The sequence below is a fragment of the Rhinolophus hipposideros genome, assembly GCF_964194185.1.
Source record: "Rhinolophus hipposideros genome assembly, chromosome: 9".
In the NCBI taxonomy this organism is placed as follows: domain Eukaryota; kingdom Metazoa; phylum Chordata; class Mammalia; order Chiroptera; family Rhinolophidae; genus Rhinolophus; species Rhinolophus hipposideros.
In genome coordinates, this window is record NC_138055.1 from 21,994,259 (window position 1) to 22,014,994 (window position 20,736).

The following is a 20,736-nucleotide window of genomic DNA, read 5'->3' on the forward strand; positions in this document are numbered from 1 at the left end:
CATCCATGTTGTCACAAATGGTAAGATTTCATTCTTTTTTATGGCCGAGTTATAGTCCATTGTATATATGTACCACCTCTTCTTTATCCATTCATCACTGGATGGACACTTACATTGTTTCCATATCTTGGCTATTGTAAAGAATGCTGCATTGAATGTATTTTCAAATTAGTGTTCTGTATTTCTTCAGATAAATACTCAGAAGTGGGATTGCAGAGTCATATGGTAGTTATATTTTTAATTTTTTGAGGAACTTTCATACTGTTTTCCATAGTGGTTGCACCAATTTACAATCCCACCAACATTGCACGAGGGTTCCCTTTTCTCCACATCCTTGCCAATGCTCATTGTTTGTTGATTTATTGATGATAGCCATTTTCATGGGGGTGAAGTTATATCTCATTGTGGTTTTTATTTGCATTTCTTTGATGATTAGTGATATTGGATTTTATTTGCATTTCTCTGATGATTAGAGACCTTTCCATATGTCTATTGGCCACGTGTATGTCCTCTTTGCCGAAATGCATATTAAGGTCCTCGGCCCATTTTTCAATCAGATTGTTTGGGTTTTTTGGGTATTAAGTTGTATGAGTTCCTTATATATTTTGGATATTAACCCCTTATCAGATGTATCATTGGCAAATATGTTCTCCCATTAAGTAGGTTGTCTTTTCGTTCTGTTGATGTTTTCCTTCACTGTGCAAAAACTCTTTAGTTTGATGAATAGACACTTCACCAAAGAAGATGTATGACAAATAAACACATGAAAAGATGCTAAACACCATTAGTCAACAGAGAAATGCACCTTAAAACCACGGTGAGATACTCCTCACATTCCACTATCAAGGCTAAAATTAAGAAGACTGGCAATACCAAGTGGGGGTGAGGGTGTATGGTAACTAAAACTTCCATCATAAATTACTAGTAGAAATGCAAAATAGTACAATCCCTTAAAAAAGTCTTGCAGTTCCTTGTAATGTTAAACACATTCTTACCATATTACCTAGCAACTCCCCTCCTAAATATCCATGAAAAATAACTTATATTCTCACCATGAATTCTATCTGAATGTCCATAACACATTTATTCATAACAGCCAAAATCTGTAAACAACCCAAATGTCTATAACTGATGAATGAAGAAACAAACAGCCCAAATTCTTCAATTCTTTCTTGCTTTCATTCCCTTATCCTTTCTTTCTTGAAAACCCTATAAACTGTCCCTTATTCAATCTAGGCTCTCAAGTCTTCTGCAAGCCAACCAAACACCTTAATTTTTTCTTTTCTTTCTTGCTTCTGAATTGCATTTGCTATTATTAATTACACTTTCTTTCTTTGCATTCTCACTTCCTTTGGCTCTATGATGATAAATTTTCATTGTTTTCCTACATTGCTCACTGATCTTTTCTTTTTTTTTTTGGATTATTTCTGGCCCATCTCCTTCCTTCTGACCTTATGAGTAGCCCCTAAAACTTAGCCCTTAGTTTTTAATTTTTGTTCTGATACTCATTTCTTTGCCTCTCACATATGGCTGTTCTGCCCACCCCATCGCTGCTGCATACACCATAGTTCAGGCTCTTCTCTTTGCCAGATTGATTCTCCTAAAAGAAGTTCTAATTATTTCACTCCCTTGGAGAACAGTTTAACACCTTCAATTATTCCATAACCAAACCAAGTTAGCTGTGCTGTAATGGTAATAATACTAAACTTGGACTCCAATAATCTGGGTTCAAATACGAGCTCTGCCACTTACTAGCTAGGTGACCTTGGACAAATAAATTATCTTCTCATAGTTTCTGTATCTAAAAAATGGGAATGAATAATACCATACCATATGTTTATAAATGAAATAAGATAAGTAGAACTGAAAGCAGTTTATAAAATGTAAACTATCATTAAGCATGAGTATGATCTTTCAACAAATACGTGTTTACTTTTGTATGTGCCAAGCACTGGCTATATACCAGGGGGCAAGCAGGCAAGGCCTTTTATACTCATGGAGCTCACAGTCTAGAGAGGAATATAAGCAATTGAAAGAGACATGGTAACTTTCAAGTCTGGAAGAAATAACAGGTGCTTGAAGTAGCACATAGAAAGAACGTCTCATCTAGGTTAACAGTGGAAAGGAATGGTGAAGAAAGCTTTCTGAATAAAGTGACATCTAAGATGACACCTAAAAGAGAGGTCAAATAAGGGGTGGAGCAGCGGGTGTCAATGGTAAAGAAGTGTGAAAAGTATTTCAAGTAATGGGAATAATAGCATGAGGCCAGGAAGGGAGAGAGAGCCATGGAGCTTTCTAGGAACAGAAAGGAGTTCCGTGTGACTGGTGTAGAAAGTTGAGTATACAGAGAGTGAGTAAGAGTTGGATGGGATGGGCGGTGATAACAGAGGGAAAATGCATGTGATTTCTAGCATAGGGCAGGCAAACAGAAGGTATTGATAATCCAAGATGAAGTAGAGGATACTCCAAACTGTGCACCAAGCATGGGGATAAGAAACAGAGGTGATCAATATTAGGAAGTCACTCATGCAGACAATCAACATTTAGCTTCTAGTCACCGGGCAACGTTCCTTGATAGGACTCAATTCCAAAGATAGGAGGTTGGCAAAAACAAGGCAGGTCCCCAGTAAAAGGCTATTCACCAACCACTTTTATTTATAAAAAGCATTGACTTTTCAAGGTATTTCTGCATCTGATACCTTTTTAAAAATCTTCACTGCATCCTTGTGAGCCAAGCAGGAGCAGGTATCATTGTTTTTACCAAGGCTATACTTAGTCTCATCCATTATTAGGATGACAAGTGGAAGTGGGATAATTCATATATATTATTTTCTTTAATCCTACATTTTAAATTTAACTTTAATCCAGGAATGGCTAGCTACCAAACAACTATAAAAGTGTGATATAAAGGAAAAATCATTAGATTGAAGATCAGGAAACTGGATTCTACTCTTAGTTCTGTCACAAACCTGTTGGTTGACCTTTGACAGGTCACTCTACGTACTCTGTGCCTCAGTTTCTCAAGCTGGACTAGATCATTGATTGCTAAGGACTCTTCTGACACTCAAATCCTATGATTCCAAATACAGAGAGCAAAGAAAATACATTTAGGAGTCTAAATGTATTGGAGGATTTTTAAAATTTATTTTTAGCCCCAATCTTAATTTGTATTTTGGTTTTCTGTCTTGTTTCTTGTTTCTCCTTGTGTTTCTGTCATTTCCCTTCCCTCTGAAGATATTTAAGAAGCTGCCTTTTCATCACTTTAAAACTGTAAATATGCCCTTGAAACATGCAAAGAGGCTTTTGTGTACTTACAAATCGAGGTTATTATCGTACAAGTAAGTCACTTGAGTGCACTGCATTCCTCAGCTCCATTGAGAGCTTTATTAGGTTATATTGTCCTATCTTAGAAGGACTAGTTGAGTAGATAAGACTCTCCCACTTTAAAAGGTGGGCTATCTGATGAAACAGGGTGCCTAATGCTCCAGAGTGTAAGCAAAAGGATTTGGTACTGCCCAAAAGACAGACACATTTCTCTAAGACAAGTAGGTGCTCCACTTAAAGTGGCTCAGTCAAGGACAAATGTTCTAAAATTAAACCAACCAGCTGTTCCACACAGACGCCCACCTGTCAATCAAGCTATCTTCTCCTTGTCTAGCCTTCTCTCTTCCTGAAACCTTCTCTCTTCCAGAACTCCCACTCACTGCAACCCTTTAAAAGCGTAAAACTTCACATACTTTCCAAAAGGTTACTTACCCAGGAAAGCAGAAAGTCTGTGTCAAGAACGTATTCATATTAGGGTTCCTATACTCACTTTAGGAATCTATGCTCTTTAAGCTTGTCATCTCAAATACCTGAAACTTCAACCTAAATGTTATAAACTGGCTTCAGAAATCAACTGACATAATCAACTGACTCACTTCCTTGTTAGTGAGGTGGCAATACAAAACTAGAGTGTGTGAATCCCACTAAATTTTAAAAACTTAGAAATATGAGCGTTTTCAGTTTTGGGATAGCTTCATAAACAGTAGAAATGGAGACTAATACATCAGTTTCTATGTTTAGCTCTTAGGTGTGTCATCAATCTGACAATAAACAGAGCAGTTGTCAATGTGTAATAACAAGATTCAGCTGAATTGACCACATGCTATTTGTAATCAACTAGTAAACGGCCAGATAAAACAAATGATGACTTTATCATATAATTGGAAATGTTTTTCAATATAGATGTGATTCTAACCAGGCTTAAACAGAGTAGGGAAGAAATATGATTCTTTTTCTTACATAGAAATAGTTTTTACTGTGGAGGTGATTTGTCTTCTTATTAGATTATGTTAGGCAAAAGTTCCAGGGATTCTTCTCTAAATATGTTATCATTCTTGTAGTTGGTGTAAATTTATTACTGAAAATGCATTATTCAAAGTTGGCACTCAAAAAGTATTTTAATATCGATTAATATTAAATCCATTTTTTCTACAAAGTAAAATTTTATTAGTCATATTGGGTGTGGTATAAAATTAGCACACAACTAAGATGTTTTGTGAGATTATTGTAAAATACTTGCACCTAGTATATTCTCTTATGAATAAAATGCCATCATATAAATAAAATTTTACTATATTTATATCATTATTCTTATACCATAAAATTAAAATAAACCTGTTTACCATGATTCTGTATTGACTCACTGTTTTGATATGTATTATTGAGAATCTTTAAGACGGGATTAAATGGGAATACAAAGATGCATAAGAACATAAGATAAACAAAAAAATAAAGTAGAAAATTATATAGGTATCATAAATTATAAAAACATTTATAATGAGGGTTTACCTATCTATTAAAAGATACTAAAAAAGAGTTATTGAATAAACTTACAAAGTTCAGATGCTTATTTTTTTAATTATTTTTCATATTTCTTAGTTTGGTATGCTCAATAAGAAAACTCATTTGTTTGTCAAGCCTTTTTATCTACTAAATGTAACCCACTTCTAATTTTATTATAAACTTTCAATATGTCATTTCTATGATATTTCTATACAAAAATAAGGGCTTAGTCCAGTTATAGTTTTATGAATTGTATTTCATAAAAGTTAAGTTGCCTTGGTTTTCTAGACTTCACCTCTCAGCCAACATGCCGTAACAAGAACCAGATTAACACTGATGCCTGAAACAACTAAAAAACTGGACAAAAATATATGAAAAAATTGTTTTCAGGTATTGGACATCAGGTAACAGAAAACAGTGATCCCTGAGAGAGCAGAAGCAAATGAAGTGAGCTCTGTGAGTGCCTCAGCTTATTTCCTAGAGAGAGAGTTTTCAGTCTGGTGTGCAGGGTGTAGGAACCAAGGAAGAGCCTAATGGATATCCTGAATTAAGGAACTGAGAGTCTAGGAAGGCCAAGGTGGCTAGAGTTTGCAGGGCAGAGTACCAGAGCGAAGAGAGCTGCACTGGGAGAGACTTCCAGAGATGTACAGATGGTCCCCCTCAAGTCTTTTGCTGAATACTGTACAACACTTGCATGTAAGAAAACTACCTGAAGCCATAGAAAGAACCACCCTGAAGGACAAAGGGAGCAAACCTTCAGAGGTCACTTAGGACCAGGAATATTCAGCCAAAGTATAAAACCTTACAATTCAACTTTGTAATGAATCAATAGAGTAAGTAGAAGTGTATTGCCTCAGTAAAAGGGCCGAAATAGCCCTATAGTAAAGGATGCATTGGTTTTACCCAGCCAAATTTAAAAGCAAGCCTCAAAAGGATCAAGCTGTTTCCAAGTAACTTAACAGCATCTCAGAAAAAAGCTCAAGAATATGAAACTATCCAGCACTCAACAATGTAAAATTCACAGTATCTTGCAGCCACGCAAGCTATGCAAAAAGTGGGAAAATACAATCCATAATGAGTAGAAAAATAAATCAATAGAAACAGATCCAGAAATGACACAAGTGACAGAATTAGTAGTCGAGGACATTAAAACAGTATTATAACTATGTTTCTTATGTTCAAGAATATAGAGGGAAGATTGACCACATTAAGCAGAGCATGAAAAGTATGACAACGATCCAAACTGAACTTCCATTGCTGAAAAATACAATATCTGAGATGAAAACTACATGGAACAGGATTAGTAGATTAGACACTACAGAAGAGGTTTGTGAAGTTCAGTACTAGCAATAGAAATGAGCCAATATGAAACACGGGGAAAAAGAGAAAAATAAATAGATAAATAAATCAATTATTTAAATAAATCAGTGAGCTGTAGAACAACTTCAAGCAATCTAATATATGTATAGTTGGAATCCACAAAGGAGAGAAGTGAGAAGAATGAAACAAAAAAATTAAGAAATAATGGCTGAAATATTTCTAAATTTGATTTTAACTGTAAATCCACAGATCCAAGAAGTACAATAAACTTTGAACACAAGAAACAAGAAGAAAACTATCCCCAGGCACGTCATAATCTGATCATTTAACAACCAATAATAAAGAGAAAGCCTTAAAAGCAGCCAAAGGGGAAAAATATAACACATTATGCACAGAAGAACAAATATAAAAATGACATCGTTTTTACAGAAACAATGCAAGCTAGACGACAGTGGGGCAGAATCCTGAAAGTACTGATAGACAAAATTTTGTCAACCTAGAATTCTATATCCACCAAAAAATCTTTCAAAAATAAAGATGAAATAAAGACTTTTTCAGGCAGAAAAAAGCAAAACAAAATGAAACAAAACAAAACATTACCAGCGGACCTGCATTACAGGAAAAGAAGTAATTCAGGCAGAAGAAAAATGATACCTGATGGATATCTGTACCTATACAAAAGAATGAAGATTATCAAAAAGGGAAAATAGGTGGAGACATGTAAATAACTATTTTTCTTATTTTTAAAATCTCTTTAAAAGATAACTGACTTCAGAGCAAAAATATTAACAATATGTTGTGGAGTTTATAACATATGTAAAAGTCAAATGTACGACATAGTAGCCTAAAGGTTGAGAAGAGGAAATGGGAGTACAAGAAGAAGAAATGTTGTATGTCTTTTATACTATATGTGAACTGGTAAATATTACTTAACGATAGACTGTGTTAAGTTAAAGATATATACTATAAATCCTAAAGCAACCATTATTTTTTTTAAAAAAAATAGTTATAACTAATAAACAGAAAAGAAATAAAAGGGACTCTAAAATATTCAATCCAACAGAAGACAGAAAATGACAGGGAATAGAATATAAAACAAAAGGCAAGATGGTGGATTTAAACACAACCATATCAACAATCACATTAAATCTCAACGGCCTAAATATTCAAATTAAAAGCATAGATTATCAGGTTGGATAAAATCTTTTAAAAGACACAACTATGCTGCCTATAAGAAATCCACTTTAAATATAAAGACATAACTAAATTAACATAAAAGAATGGAAAAAGATATACCATGCTAACAGTAATCAAAAGAAAGTTTTTGATTGTGGCTATGTTATTATCAGACAAAGTAGATTTCAGATCAAAGAATATTACCAGGGGGAGAGGAATATTTTATACTGACAAAAGAGCCAATTCATCAAGAGGATGTAACAATCCTAAATGTCACTTCAAAATACATGAAGCAAAAACTGCAACAAGAAATACATAAGTTGATAATTACAGTTGGAGATTTCAATATCTTTCTCTCTGTAGTTTATAGAACAAGTATAGAAAATCAGTAAAGATACAGAAGATTTGAATAACATTTTCAACCAACTTGACCTAATTAACATTTATTTATATAACACTCTACCAACAGCAGTATAATACACCATCTTTTCAAGGGCACAAGGAGGATTTATCAATGTAATCCATATACTGGCCCATAAAGTAGTACTAAGAAAAGTAAAAGCATTCAAACCATACAAAGTAGGTTCTCTGACCACAAAGGAATTGAATTAGAAATCAATAACAGGAAGGTATCTGGGAAATCCCCAAATATTTGGAAATTAAAGAATATACTTTTGAATAACTCATCGGTATAAAAAAAATCAAAAGAGAGATTAGAAATCATTTCAAAATGAATTAAAAATGAAAACTATTATCAACATTTATAGGATGCAACTAAAGAAGTATTGAGGCAAAAAAAAAAGGTCTCAAATCAATGATCTATGATTCTATTTTAAGAACCTAATAGAAGAAGAGAAAAATTAAACCCAAAGGAAGCAGAAGAAAGTAAATAATAAAGATAAAAGCAAAAATGAAATAGAAAAACAATAGAGAAAACCACTGCAACCAAAGCTGCTTTTTTTGATAATATGAAGATGTCTAGGATTTCAAAAACCATTAAAGAACAACTGCAGTTATGATACTGAAACTTTCATTTTTCATAGATAAGAAAACTAGGCCAGAAACCATAGAAAATATCTAATATTTGTATGTGTTTTGGTGCTTGCTCATGCCTGCCAAACCTGTTTTCTTAAGAATGTGGAAGAATTGTGTGCTACTGAAGAAAAAGAATCAACAAAGTCATTTGAAATTATGTATTTTAAATAGGTATTTATTATACGTGTATATGTGTTCACTTACTTCTCAGGAGTGCAGAACTTGTGGTAAGAACATCTTGCTTTCTTTATTCTTCTAAACCCTATTCTGTATTTGGCTTCTCCTTTCTAAAAACTTTATTTGGAGAAATAATTAATTCATTTATTCATTCAACATAATTATGAAACGCGACAGTATGCCAGGGACTGTGGGATATGCAGGAGGACACAGCTGTTAACCAAACAAGATCCCTGCCCACTGAGCAGTTTAATGTGAGATACAGATGAGGAAATAGGCAATAACAGTGTACAAGTGTAAAAGTGCTATCATGGAAAGAACAAGTGCCAATGGAGCCCATAGGTTGGGTAATGACTTGGAACTGAAATATTCCTCAAGCTAGCAGCTAAAAAGAATTTTTTTTAATGTGATAACTAAGTTTCTTGAATTATTATGATTCAACATAGGCAACACAATTTTAGGTATGGAGCAAATATGTAATGCATGAGTTTGATACTGAAAGAATTCCGTGACAATTATGCAGCTAATATTACTTCTTAATCTGTTCACACTGTATTAATACTCTGTTGAAATTTTCATCTCAGAGTATAAGACATATAGAATGCTATTTTTACTAATTTTCTGTATTATTGGGGGGTTTTGTAAGCATTCTAGAAAAGACAGAACATACAGGTGATCCTTACTTGTTCATAACTTTTCAAGGATCTCTTTGTTATATACGAAGGCATAAGCAATGGCAGAACTTAAGCCAAGAATTCAGATCTTTAGGCAAAGTTGGAGGGATTTCAGGCTTAGAGAAGTGAGGCAAGACTAGAGAAATCTGAAGATTCCAAAGATTAGTTAAGAAAGGGTCCATAATTCATTCAGAAGTTCAGCTATGTTTTAAAGCAACGCATTTCCTTTAACTTACTGATTTCACATTTGGACATCTATCTTCAGAATATTATACACTTCCACATTTGAGCTATAAGATTGTTCATTGTTGTTGGTTATACTGAGAAGTTGGAAACTGAGATGCCTAACAATTGTAGCCTGGCTAAATGAATTATGTCATAGCCACACAATGGAACTCTAAGCGGGTTTTTCAATTATGTAGCAGTGTACCTCAAAGTTTATTGGACATCAGAATCACATAGAAGGCTTGTTGAAACACCCCACCTCCAGAGTTTCTGATTCAGTCTTGGGCCATAGTATAGGGCCCAAGAATTTGCATTTCTAACAAGTTTCCAGGCCGATACTTGTGCTGTTGCTGAGGCCACGCTTTGAGAACCACTGACGTGTTTTTATTGACTAGGAAAAATATTCACAAAGTAGTGTTAAGTTAAAACAAAGCTGTTTACATTATAGTGCATGGGTATATACATACAGAAGTTAAGATGGAAAAATATCAAGTTGGTCTCGCTGGTTGTCTTTGGGGTGGATCGCATTGTAGATTCTTACTGTCTTCTACATTGTTGATGACAGATTTTTCTGTAATGAGCATAGTGTTTATCACTAAACCATAATCAAATTTCTTAATGTAAATAATAAGATCATGAAGTCCTGGCTAAGCACTAACAAGCTGGAAACATCAGAGTAGGTTTGATCCTAGTCCATGTCTGGCTTTTTAACTATGTCTGGTTAGGAGGGTATCTTCCGAAGTAATCACAGACAGAGGAAAAGTGATGGGCCTGCAGATACATCCTGTTCCTGATGGGAACACAAATAGAAGAGGCTGACATTCTGTGGAGTGCTTCCACGCTTTTTCTTAGTTCAGTAGTGCCATACAGGCTTCTTCTGGGGATGTTTGAAGAAAAACTGGGTGGGACCCAAAGGGCGACCTGCCAGAAGTTTGAAGCATCTGGATTGGCGCACGCTTTGTTTCCTGATGCAGGGTAGATCCATTTCCCAGGGTATCAGATTAAGGCGTCTCCTTTCTGGAAAAAAGATTTCATGGTTTGAATTCCCGTTCACTTTTGTGTCTGTGGCACTCTGCTGTCTCCTTTCCAACATGCAGCCTCAGGGGTCATGATGTCCCTTCCCTGCTGATATCAGCGTGCCAACTGTGGTGTCATGCACACCAAACACAGAGCTGCCATTCAGCTTCCACAGTCTGGGTTCAGGAAGCAAAAGAGCTTCTAACTTCCTACAAACCTTGACAGATCTTCCTCTAGCCTTGCATGGGCACAGTTCTCAGGGGGGAGGTGGGTGAAGGCAAGGCAGCGAGAGGGAACAGAGCAAATGTCAAGGGTGAATATGTGACAGGAACAGAGAGAACAAACAGTTGCCACCAATGTTCAGGGAAAAGAAGGGTGGGCAACAGCACAGAGAAGTATGCCATAGACTTTGCAGTGGAATACTTGTTTGCTTGGCGTTGGTTACCCTTTTCCATGTCCTTCCTTTACTGTGGTTGATAAACTAGGAGGTAGTCACATCAGTAATGGTATTTAGAGCAAGTGTACCTCATGGATGTCTATCAGAATCCAGTTTTTGGATGTCATATTGAAAATGAATTCCATAGAAAGTGCACAATGGAGTCAATTTTTAAAAAATGATTCAAAATATAAAATTATGTTCTGATTTAAGCTATTGTTAAAAGAGACCTTACTTCTATAGTGACTTTCAAATAGGTGACATATTTGTTGGAACATTTTATTCTGTAATATGTTGCTTTCCACCACTTTACATGTGAATAAATGGGGCAGAATATTGTTTGCATTTAAGGCGCAACTTCTAAGTTCTGCAAGTTCAAAAATAACTAGAAATGTAGATGCTGGTTAATGATGTAGTTATTTATAACTTGTTAAAATACGCATTCTTACCTCTCACATTCTGGTGCTATAACATGAATTCAGTATATGAATCTGTTTAGGACTCTATAAAAGGAAGTTAAGGTTTTTGGAATTCTCACCTTTTGCTTGAATGCCAAGAACAATATTATAATTAATCAATTAATTTACCAAAAATGTATTGACAGTGCTAGGCACTGTCCTGGGACACGTCAGTGACCCTTTTCTAGAAGTTTACGTTCCAGACTGGGAAGACAGTGAATCATTAAACAACTACAAATCTAATGTGTCAGGTAGTATTATAATAAGCACTAAGAACAAAACTAAGGCAGGGCTATTATAAGGACTTAGTATTTTATTGAGAGAAATGGGAGGTCTTTGGGTGGGGATGGATTTAAGAAAGGGAGTGACATGATCTAACTTCTGTTTATAGAGAATCACTCGGGCTGCTGGATGGAGAGTTGCTGTAGGAAGCCAAGTGCCCCTTGAATTATCACCCACTCCCCCAAAGTTGTATTTCATTGAGGACAGTTCTGTACCAGTAGACCTGGAGATGTGATCCTACAGTTGATTCTCGCCTTTTCATACTCTTGATGTAAAATTGGTTTCTAAAATGGAATTTTTATATCCAAAGTATTCCTTAAACACACTTTTTCTGGGAAATTACTTTTAGATTCATTCTCTCTACATGGGAGTTTATCTAAAGCCTACTTTTTAATAACTACTTTCATACTACAGTTGATGAACAACAGGGATTTGAACTGTGTGAGTCCACTTATATGTGGATTTTTTTTCCAATAAATACTGTAAATGTATTTCTTTTTCCTTATGATTTGCTTAATAACATTTTCTCTTCTGTAGCTTACTTTACTGTAAGAATATAGTACCTAATACATATAACATAAAAAACATGTGTTAATTGACTGTTCATGTTATTGGGAAGGCTTCCAGTCAACAGTAGTAGGCTATTAGTAGTTCAGTTTGGGGAGAGTCAAAAGTTATACTTGAATTTTTGACTGCATGGGGGTGGGGTGGGTTCAATTCCCCAAACCCCTTTGTTGTTCTAGGGTCAACTGTATTTGGTTTTCAAAATATTTCTGTGTATGTCCACTATACTTCAATTAAAAAGAAAAACTATTTGGGGTGTGTGTGTGTGTGTGTGTGTGTGTGTGTGTGTGTGTGTGTAGTTTTAACATATCTTTAAAAAGCCAAGAAATACTTAAGAATTTTTTTTTTGGGGGGGGGGCTTTGTGTTTCTTATTATATAAATTAACAAGATTGCTTGAGGTTTTGTTCTATTAGGTTTTTTAATTTGCATAAGGTATAACTTAGTGTCAGCCTCCTTATAATACTGTTTCATGTTATACTGTATTTTGGAATTCCTTTCTTATATTCCTTGGTTTCTACTGGCTGTGATTTCCTCTTCCACCATCCTCTACTCCCTCAAAGTAACAGGTTCACTAGAGAATTTTGCATCCCCCCGCCCTAGGGTCTGTTTTATTTCCCCCATTACTCTTCTATTCCCCCAAGAACCCTACGATGGCCTTAAAAGGACTGTATTCATGATCTGGCTCTGTCCTCCTTTCCAAACACTGTCCCCTTGTCCCCTCTTCTCCAGTCACACTGGCCTTGTTGTTCCTCCTTGAATAAGCCAAGACTTATTTCTCTTCAAAGCCTTTAAATTTGCTGTTCCTTCTGCCCAGGATGCTCTTCCCCCAAGACCTTGGCCTGGGCTGCCTTCATCTCAACAGTCAGTTCTCTGCTGGTTACTCAGTTTATAGTTCTGCATCCAAAAAGGCAGCACATCTGTTCCTTCGCATCACAGGGCAGCTCTTCCCCAGGTGTGATCAAGGCCGAAAAACTTCTTGTGATCTTATCACTTATAGACACGAGGTATAAATCAAACCGGGACTGCGTGGGGCACACAACTCGAGGTATGCACACAGTTCTGTACACTGATGGTATCTTCTTTTTCTTTACAGGTTATTTTCAGAGCTTTGTCACCACCATATGATGTGGAGAACCCTTACAGCGCCAAAGTACAAGAGCAGCTGAAGATCACCAACCTTCGTGTCCAGCTGCTAAAACGGCAGTCTTGTCCCTGTCAGAGAAATGACCTGAATGCAAAGCCTCAACATTTTACACACTATGCCATCTATGATTTCATTGTCAAGGGCAGCTGCTTCTGTAATGGCCACGCTGATCAGTGTGTACCTGTCGATGGCTTCAGACCTGTCAAGGCCCCAGGAGCATTCCACGTGGTACGTAGAACACGTCCTCACCAATGAAAAACAAATCATAAGTTGCCTTCTGCTTTGGGCACTGGTAGTCTAAGTGCCCTTGGAGTTGGTCTATGCTTGCAAGATGCTTCTCGTTTCTTCCTCTGCTGATTCACTCCTCCGACCCCATCTCCATCCTATAAAGTGCCTATTAACTTGGTTTTTTAATCGTCAATTTTAGAATTATAAATAGTCAAGCATGATAACCAGATTCCTTGGAAAACATCCATGCCAGTTTTTAGACCCATGACCTTCAGATATAAAGTGTAAAATGAGCAGTAGGAGAGGTTGGCATAATCATGTTAGTGGCATTATCACCCAGAAGCCAGCTTTGACAATAAATGGGGACTATTGTTGAGTAGATTTTAAAGTGAAAAAAAATAACAACCTCAATTTAATGCCTGGTATCTTTTGCTGTCCAGCCAATGAAATGAATAATAATTCTCCTCTGTAGAGAGTGGCCTGACCTCCTCTCGCCCTAAGACAGAGTTAAGCTTTCTTCCCTCTAGGCCCACAAATCTCCTGTGCTTTCCTCTGAACTGTTACTTGTCTACATCTCCCAGGAGATTATGAACTCCCTGAGGACAGAGAATGTGTCATCTTTGTATCTTCAGGACCTGGTACATTACCTGAGCCGGCAGTAGGTCTTCTGTAGGCGTTTGATTGAATGATAGCAATGTAGGAATAAGAAGATGACGGAAAATTACTGTCATTGTTTGTTCTCAACTCACCTTGTTCCAAAAAAGATAATAAAGTGGCTCAGACGGCAAGCCCCTTGTTGGGATACATCTATGATGGGGGTTAGACAAGGAGATGGCAAGGAGGAGGGCACGCTAATTCTTTAATTTTATATTTTGCTCTGATATTTATGATCAAAGCAAAACCAAAAAAATCAAAAATTAAAAGGCGTCCTAGTATCCTAAAGGGTAGACATCTCCATTTGACTTCTTTTTCCCAGCCCTGCTGTAGGACAGGGCCTGCAGGGACCAGGAGCCCAGTCAGTACCCTGTTTCCCCAAAAATAAGACCCGGCTGGACAATCAGCTCTAATGCGTCTTTTGGAGCAAAAATTAATATAAGACCGGGTATTATATTATATTATATTATATTATACCCTGTCTTATATTATAGTAAAATAAGACTAGGTCTTATATTAATTTTTGCTCCAAAAGCCGCATTAGAGCTGATTGTCTGGCTAGGTCTTATTTTCAGAGAAACATGGTACTGGGCTGAGTCGCTGGGGTACAGGCAGCAACCGGGTAACTACAACAACTAGGACAGCTGCCAGAGAGTAACAAAAATAGAAACAATGCTGTTACTTCTAGAAAGGAAGCTAGGGCTCCCAAGTTGAAGAAAATGCAGCATTCATTCAACAAACACCTACTAGTCTCTAGACACTAATGGATCTTTGAACTGATATTGCTTCAGATGAAGAATGGAACAATTTGTTTTTTCTAAGTTAATTGAGTTCGGGTATGATTCAAGTAGAAAATAACTCAGATACTCTAGAGACATGTCAACTTACTGGACTGTAGTTTGTGTGAGGTAGAGTGCTAGTAAATTGCTGCCATTATATTTACTTGAATTAATGAAAGGAGAGCCTACAGGCTACAATGAATTGAATGTTTGTGGTCCCCTAAATTTATACACTGAACCCTTAAAATCAGTGTGATGGTATGTGAAGGGGGGCCTCTGGGTGGTAATTAGGTCATGAGAATGGAGTCCCCATGAATGGGATTAGTGTCCTTATAAGAGGCCAGATCGCTAGCTCGCGCTCTTTCTGCCATGTGAGGACACAATGGGAAACTGGCAGTCTGCAGCCTGGCAGAGAGCCTCACCAGAACCTGACCATGCTGGCACCCTGGTCTCAGACTTCCAGCCTCCACAACTGGGAGATATAAATTTATGTTGTTCATAAGCCACCTCATCTGTGTTTTCTTGTCGTAGCAATCCAAACTGACTAAGATGCTGACGTTTGTTCCCTTCAGTGTCTCCTTTAACCCAAGCCTGATAGGGTTGCTTCAGAGTAGAGCCCTGAGCAACAGGACAGACACAAGCAGGCCCCTCAGATACGGCCCAGCATAGCCCATATCTATGGGGTGAGTGACCTATGAGACAACCTGAATGGTTCTGGTCAAACCAACTAAAATACTCGAGTCCTCGACAGCCTTATAAAACATGCATGAGTATGCATTTAAAAGAAATAGTTTCTCTCTTTTTTAAAAGTCTTCTGAATGTTACCTTTCAAAGAGTTACCAACACTTTCTAAAGCTGAAGAGAAAATTCTAGACGTTTCTATTATATCCTCTGGATGTATGCAAATACACTGACCAGGATGAGAGCCACTCGGAATGGGTGTCTTCTGTCTGCTTCTCACCCAACAGCAGCAATCCCATCATCCTCTCCTGTGGCTGGGCCAAGCTGGGCAAGGTATGGAACCTGACCAAACTGCAAGCTGACGACGAGCCACAATAGCCACTGGTTCCCTGAACACTGTGAACGTCTCTCCAGATGGATCCCTCTATGCTTCTGGAAGGAAGGACTGCCAGGCCATGCTGTGGAACCTCAGCAAAGGCAAGCACCTTTATATGCTAGATGGTGGGAACATCAACAACACCCTGTGCTTCAGCCCCAACCACAGCTGGCTCTGTGCTGCCATGGGCCCCAGCTCAGGATCTGAGACTTGAAGGGCAAGTTTGTTGTAGATGAACTGAAACAAGAAGTTATCCGTCCCAGCAGCAAGGCGGAGCCACCCCAGGACACTTCTCGGGCCTGGTCTTCTGGTGGCCAGACACCATTTGCTGGCTACACGAACAACCTGGTACAGGTATGGCAAGTGACCATCAGCACCCACTATAAATATATGCCAGAGCTTTAGAAATGAAAACTGGCTTTCTGACTTATAAATAAAACTAATTCTATTAATACAGCTAAATTCAACAGGGGATAATTACGCTGAGTTACCAGAGACTTACAAAAGTCTTAAAATACTATTCTGTTCAATCTTCTCCCATCAAGAAAACTGTCAACCATGAGCCCATGCCCATGTCTGTGACTGCTGACCCTCTGCTCCATCCTGTACCCCCTGCCCTCCTGCTGCCCACTATGGATCTGCTCTACTCCAGCTACATCCTGTCTGGGGTCACTGACACCCTCCACCCAGGCCCTGCTGCCTCGGCCTCTGTCACAGCCAGCTCCTGGTGGGCCCATGTGGAGATGCGAACGCCAGATCCCATCCTAGGAGTCACAGAGGCCTATAAGAGAGACACCAACAGCAAAAAGATGGGTCTGGGAGGTGGTGCCTGGAAAAGCCTTATACGTATGCTTCCTAGTGTCTGGAAGCAGAGGCCCAGATTGCTGCAAAAAAATCTGGATAGTGGGGGGTGGGAGATGAGGGTAAGGGGGATCAAATATATGGTGATGGAAGGGGAACTGACTCTGGGTGGTGAACACACAATGGGATTTATAGATGATGTAATACAGAATTGTACACCTGAAATCTATGTAATTTCACTAACAATTGTCACCCCAATAAATTAAAAAAAAAATCTGGACAGTGAATACCTGCCCAGTGCTAAGATGGCTGAATTTTGCAAGGTGTCTGCAGAACTAGCGTTGGATGAGAACAGCAAAGTGCTGAAAAGTGGCCAGTATATCACTATGCATGAAGATCATTTCTGGAACGGGAGCCTTAAGGATCAAAGCCAGTTATCTGCAAAGATTTTTAAGTTCGGTCTTGATGTCTCTCTGCCCAAACCATCCTGGGGAACTCACACACCCATCTCTACAGAACACTGGCATGCAGCTGGCATGGTTATCTATACTATGACCCCAAGACCTGTGGCTTTGACTTCACAGATGCTAAGAAGGGTACTGCAGAAATGCCAGCACAAAGTGTTCTGCACGCCTGTGCCGTCAGTCTCATGCGAGTGGACCTCTTCTTGAGCAGTGCAAGGAAAGAGCAACAGCAGTGTGGAAAAAGAATCTCTCTGCGTTTCTTGACATGACCTACCCAGGCTTTCGCCTGTGGGCATGGCAAACAGGATGTTGGGGCTCCGAGCCACCTCATCAAAAAGGGCATTAATGCTTGTCTCTGCCAATTCTATGCCAAGAACATGGGCTTATACAGTGAGCTTGTGGGAGCCTTCACTGCAGTCTGTAAAGACACTAGTGCAGCCACAAGCGTGGAGTCACAGCTAAAGATCTTGATCCATCCAGTGCGTTCCAACCCTCCTCCACCATTCTGACCAGCTCACATTGTCAAAAACAATGGTTGCAACACGTTAAAGTGGCCAACCTCATCATTAGCATGAACATTCAGCCCGTCTCCAAGCTCAAGAAGAAGGGCTCCTCCCACAACGGGCAGCACATCCCTGACCCGAGTGGCTAACGCTTGAACAGATGGAGCCACTGACCAAGATGGAGTTCTCCTTCTACAGGACAAAGGTTGGCCTCCTCTCTGTGACACGGGTCGCCTAGGACAACTGGGCTACCTTGCTCATGCCATCCAGCAGGACACCAAGTGATTTCCCCGGTGAGAGGAAACAGAGACAGCCTTCCTGTTTTCAGTCTGCTGTCGTGAGATTCACACAGAGGATGAGGGAGAGTGGACGGTGATAGGGGGAGCGTTTCTTTAAACCACAGTGATGGAATGTGTTTCTCAGAAAAGAACATGTTATGAAATGGGGCAGAGGCATCCATGGCTGGCGTCTGGGACTTTTGGGCTCTAAACCAAACTCTTTCCCAGCCTCTTATCTCCAGCGTTTTCAAGAGTTTACACGTGCAAGAAAATCATGCCCCGCCCCCAAACCTGTCCATCACACCATTGCAATATTGCAGGAGCTTTAACTGCGGCACCTTCTAGTGGTGTGGGGTTCCTCAGTGGATCCAGAGTGAGAAATAGCCCAGACTAGAGGATTTGTGAGAAGACCTAGTCCTCCCGTGATTGAACAATCTTATCAACAGACCCTATCACAGAAGTTGTGTTTTATGAAAACCAGCAAATCTGCTGCCCCTGCAGCAGGGAAAATACAAGATGCTGTTTCCTGTCTTATTTGAGGGGGAAAAAAAGAAAGAAGGCCCTCCTGTGTAATAATTGCAGGCATTTTCATGTTCCTCTCTCTTCCCGTATCACTGCTGTCCTTTTCGTTAGGCGGAAAGGTTTAGAACTTGCCTGGACTTTCATCTTATTCTACTACTTGATGGAACATCAGCCCCAGCCTCTCAGGACTTACTTATTCGAAAAATGAAGAACATAGTTTATTGTTCAGCTCATACCCTCGCCTTGCTCAGCAAAGAATAGCAGAGTGTAAGCAACTGCATTTTATTTTGGCATCTTCTTCAGTGCTTGTTTCCTGTTGGGTCGTTGCCTCTGCTTTTGTTCAGTGCTGTTGTGCAGTCGCTCTCTCACATCATGAGTCAGGCGATGCGGGGTAGCACCAGGAAAGAGGGGATTCTGGGCTTTGGTTTTAAGCTGTGTGTGCCAGCTGGACTCAGGGTGCACACTTTGGAAAGACAACTTTAATCGTGTAGACTTATTGCAGCCCGGTTTCTCAGTTACAGTACAGTTACTGTAAAACCACACCCCCTCCAGAGAGACAGACAGAGACAGAGACAGAGAGACAGAGAGAGACAGAGAGAGAACTATCAACCTCTAAAGAGAATCTGGATAACCAAGTAAAGGGGATTATATAGTAAGTCTTTTTCCATTCAAAAGGATGTTAGAATGAGAAGTCTCCATCTAGAAGACTCTATGGGATAGAAACCTCATTTCCTTACTAATCTCGGGTGCTTTGAAGTCGGAAGCAATTTCCTTTTAAAATAATGCTAGTTTGTGGCTTCCTGCTCCCCAGCTTTCATATAGATTTCAACTTTTGCAGCAGTGGTGGTAGCCCCTAGTGCTGTAACTATAGCACGCCCTGACACCACGTGTGACCAAGTGAAACCTGGAGCCAGAGCCAGGTACAGGTAAGAAACAGGCTATGTGACCAAGGCTATGTTGGCTTCCAGGGATCTAGTTCCTTTAGAATATTTGCTCTCTATTCCAAAAAAAAAAAGAAAAAGTCATAAGCAATTGGACAGCAGAGGCTCAGGGTTGCAAACGTGAATGGTTCTGGTTTCAGATTTTTCCATCGCAAAACTTAGGTGCATTTTATTTTTATACATATACTTTTTCTGGATCATAAAGAGCTGGTATCAAATTTGGGTATGGTTGCCTCTTTTGAATGTGATGCTCTGATCCCTCTGATTGCTTAGCTGACCAAATTGCACATTAAAAGCACTGTCTTTTGCCTCATGAAAAGCATGGCCATAAGGTCTGTTGTTCTCCCACATCTGTGTATCTGTGAGCACCATTCATTAGAGGTACGCAGAAATAAATAGCTGGGTTTGTACATTGTGCCTGCAGAATAGAAGGCAGCCTCTTAAGAAATGCCATTTTTTTATATAGTCGTCTTGTCCTAGGCATGTGTGTGTAAATCTAACTTTCTTTAGCTTCCTTTATAGCAGTCATTCTCAAAGGGTGGTCCCTGAACCAGAAGCGTCAGCATTACCTGGAAACCTGTTAGCATTACGAATTCTCAGGCTCCACCCCCGACCTACTGAGTCAGAACCTCTAGTGACGGGGCCCAGAAATCTGTGTTTAAGAAGCCCTCCAAGTGATTACAATGCTTGCTGAAGTTTGAAAGCTGCTGCTTTACAGACAGCGACAGCTAATATTGTTGTGAGGACAACTAGTTAGTTAATAAAATCTGATTTTACGGGCTCGAATTTTTGATGGCTGATGATAGAGAAGAAAGTTCATGGAAATGATACTTTGTTTCTTAACTATGTAAGATTTTAGGGTCACTTTCTATATTTGGGAGAAGAAGGTAGGAAATGGTACGGAGTGGGCTATAAGTCAGCTACTTCATTTACCTGAAAACACTCCTCCTGTGTTTTTTAAAGTAGTACCACCTTTTTCATGTTTCCCCTTCTTCTCATATCTGTGCCATTTATCCTTCACCAGTTCAGTTTTTCCTCATCGGTTCATTTTACTGGAGGGCAGAACAGTGTAGTGATCGGTACCCTAACAATGGAGTCAAATAGACCTGGATTTGACTCACCACACCATGTACTGTTAGTCTCACTGAACCTCAGTTTCCCAAGGAAATGAGG

The 20,736-nt window shown here is 38.8% G+C and overlaps 1 protein-coding gene and 1 pseudogene across 3 annotated transcripts in view; both read left to right on the forward strand.

Annotated features, from left to right (window-relative positions):
* Window positions 1–20,736, forward strand: part of NTN4 (netrin 4) — a 96,661-nt gene that overhangs the window by 24,692 nt on the left and 51,233 nt on the right. For both annotated transcript variants that reach the window (XM_081060396.1, XM_081060395.1), the window contains exon 3: window positions 13,286–13,564. In XM_081060396.1, the coding sequence (XP_080916522.1) occupies window positions 13,286–13,564 (279 nt within the window). The remainder of the gene's footprint in view (window positions 1–13,285; window positions 13,565–20,736) is intronic.
* Window positions 17,161–17,971, forward strand: LOC308502551 (aspartate aminotransferase, mitochondrial-like; annotated as a pseudogene). Its single transcript has one exon. The product of its transcript is annotated as an aspartate aminotransferase, mitochondrial-like (transcript).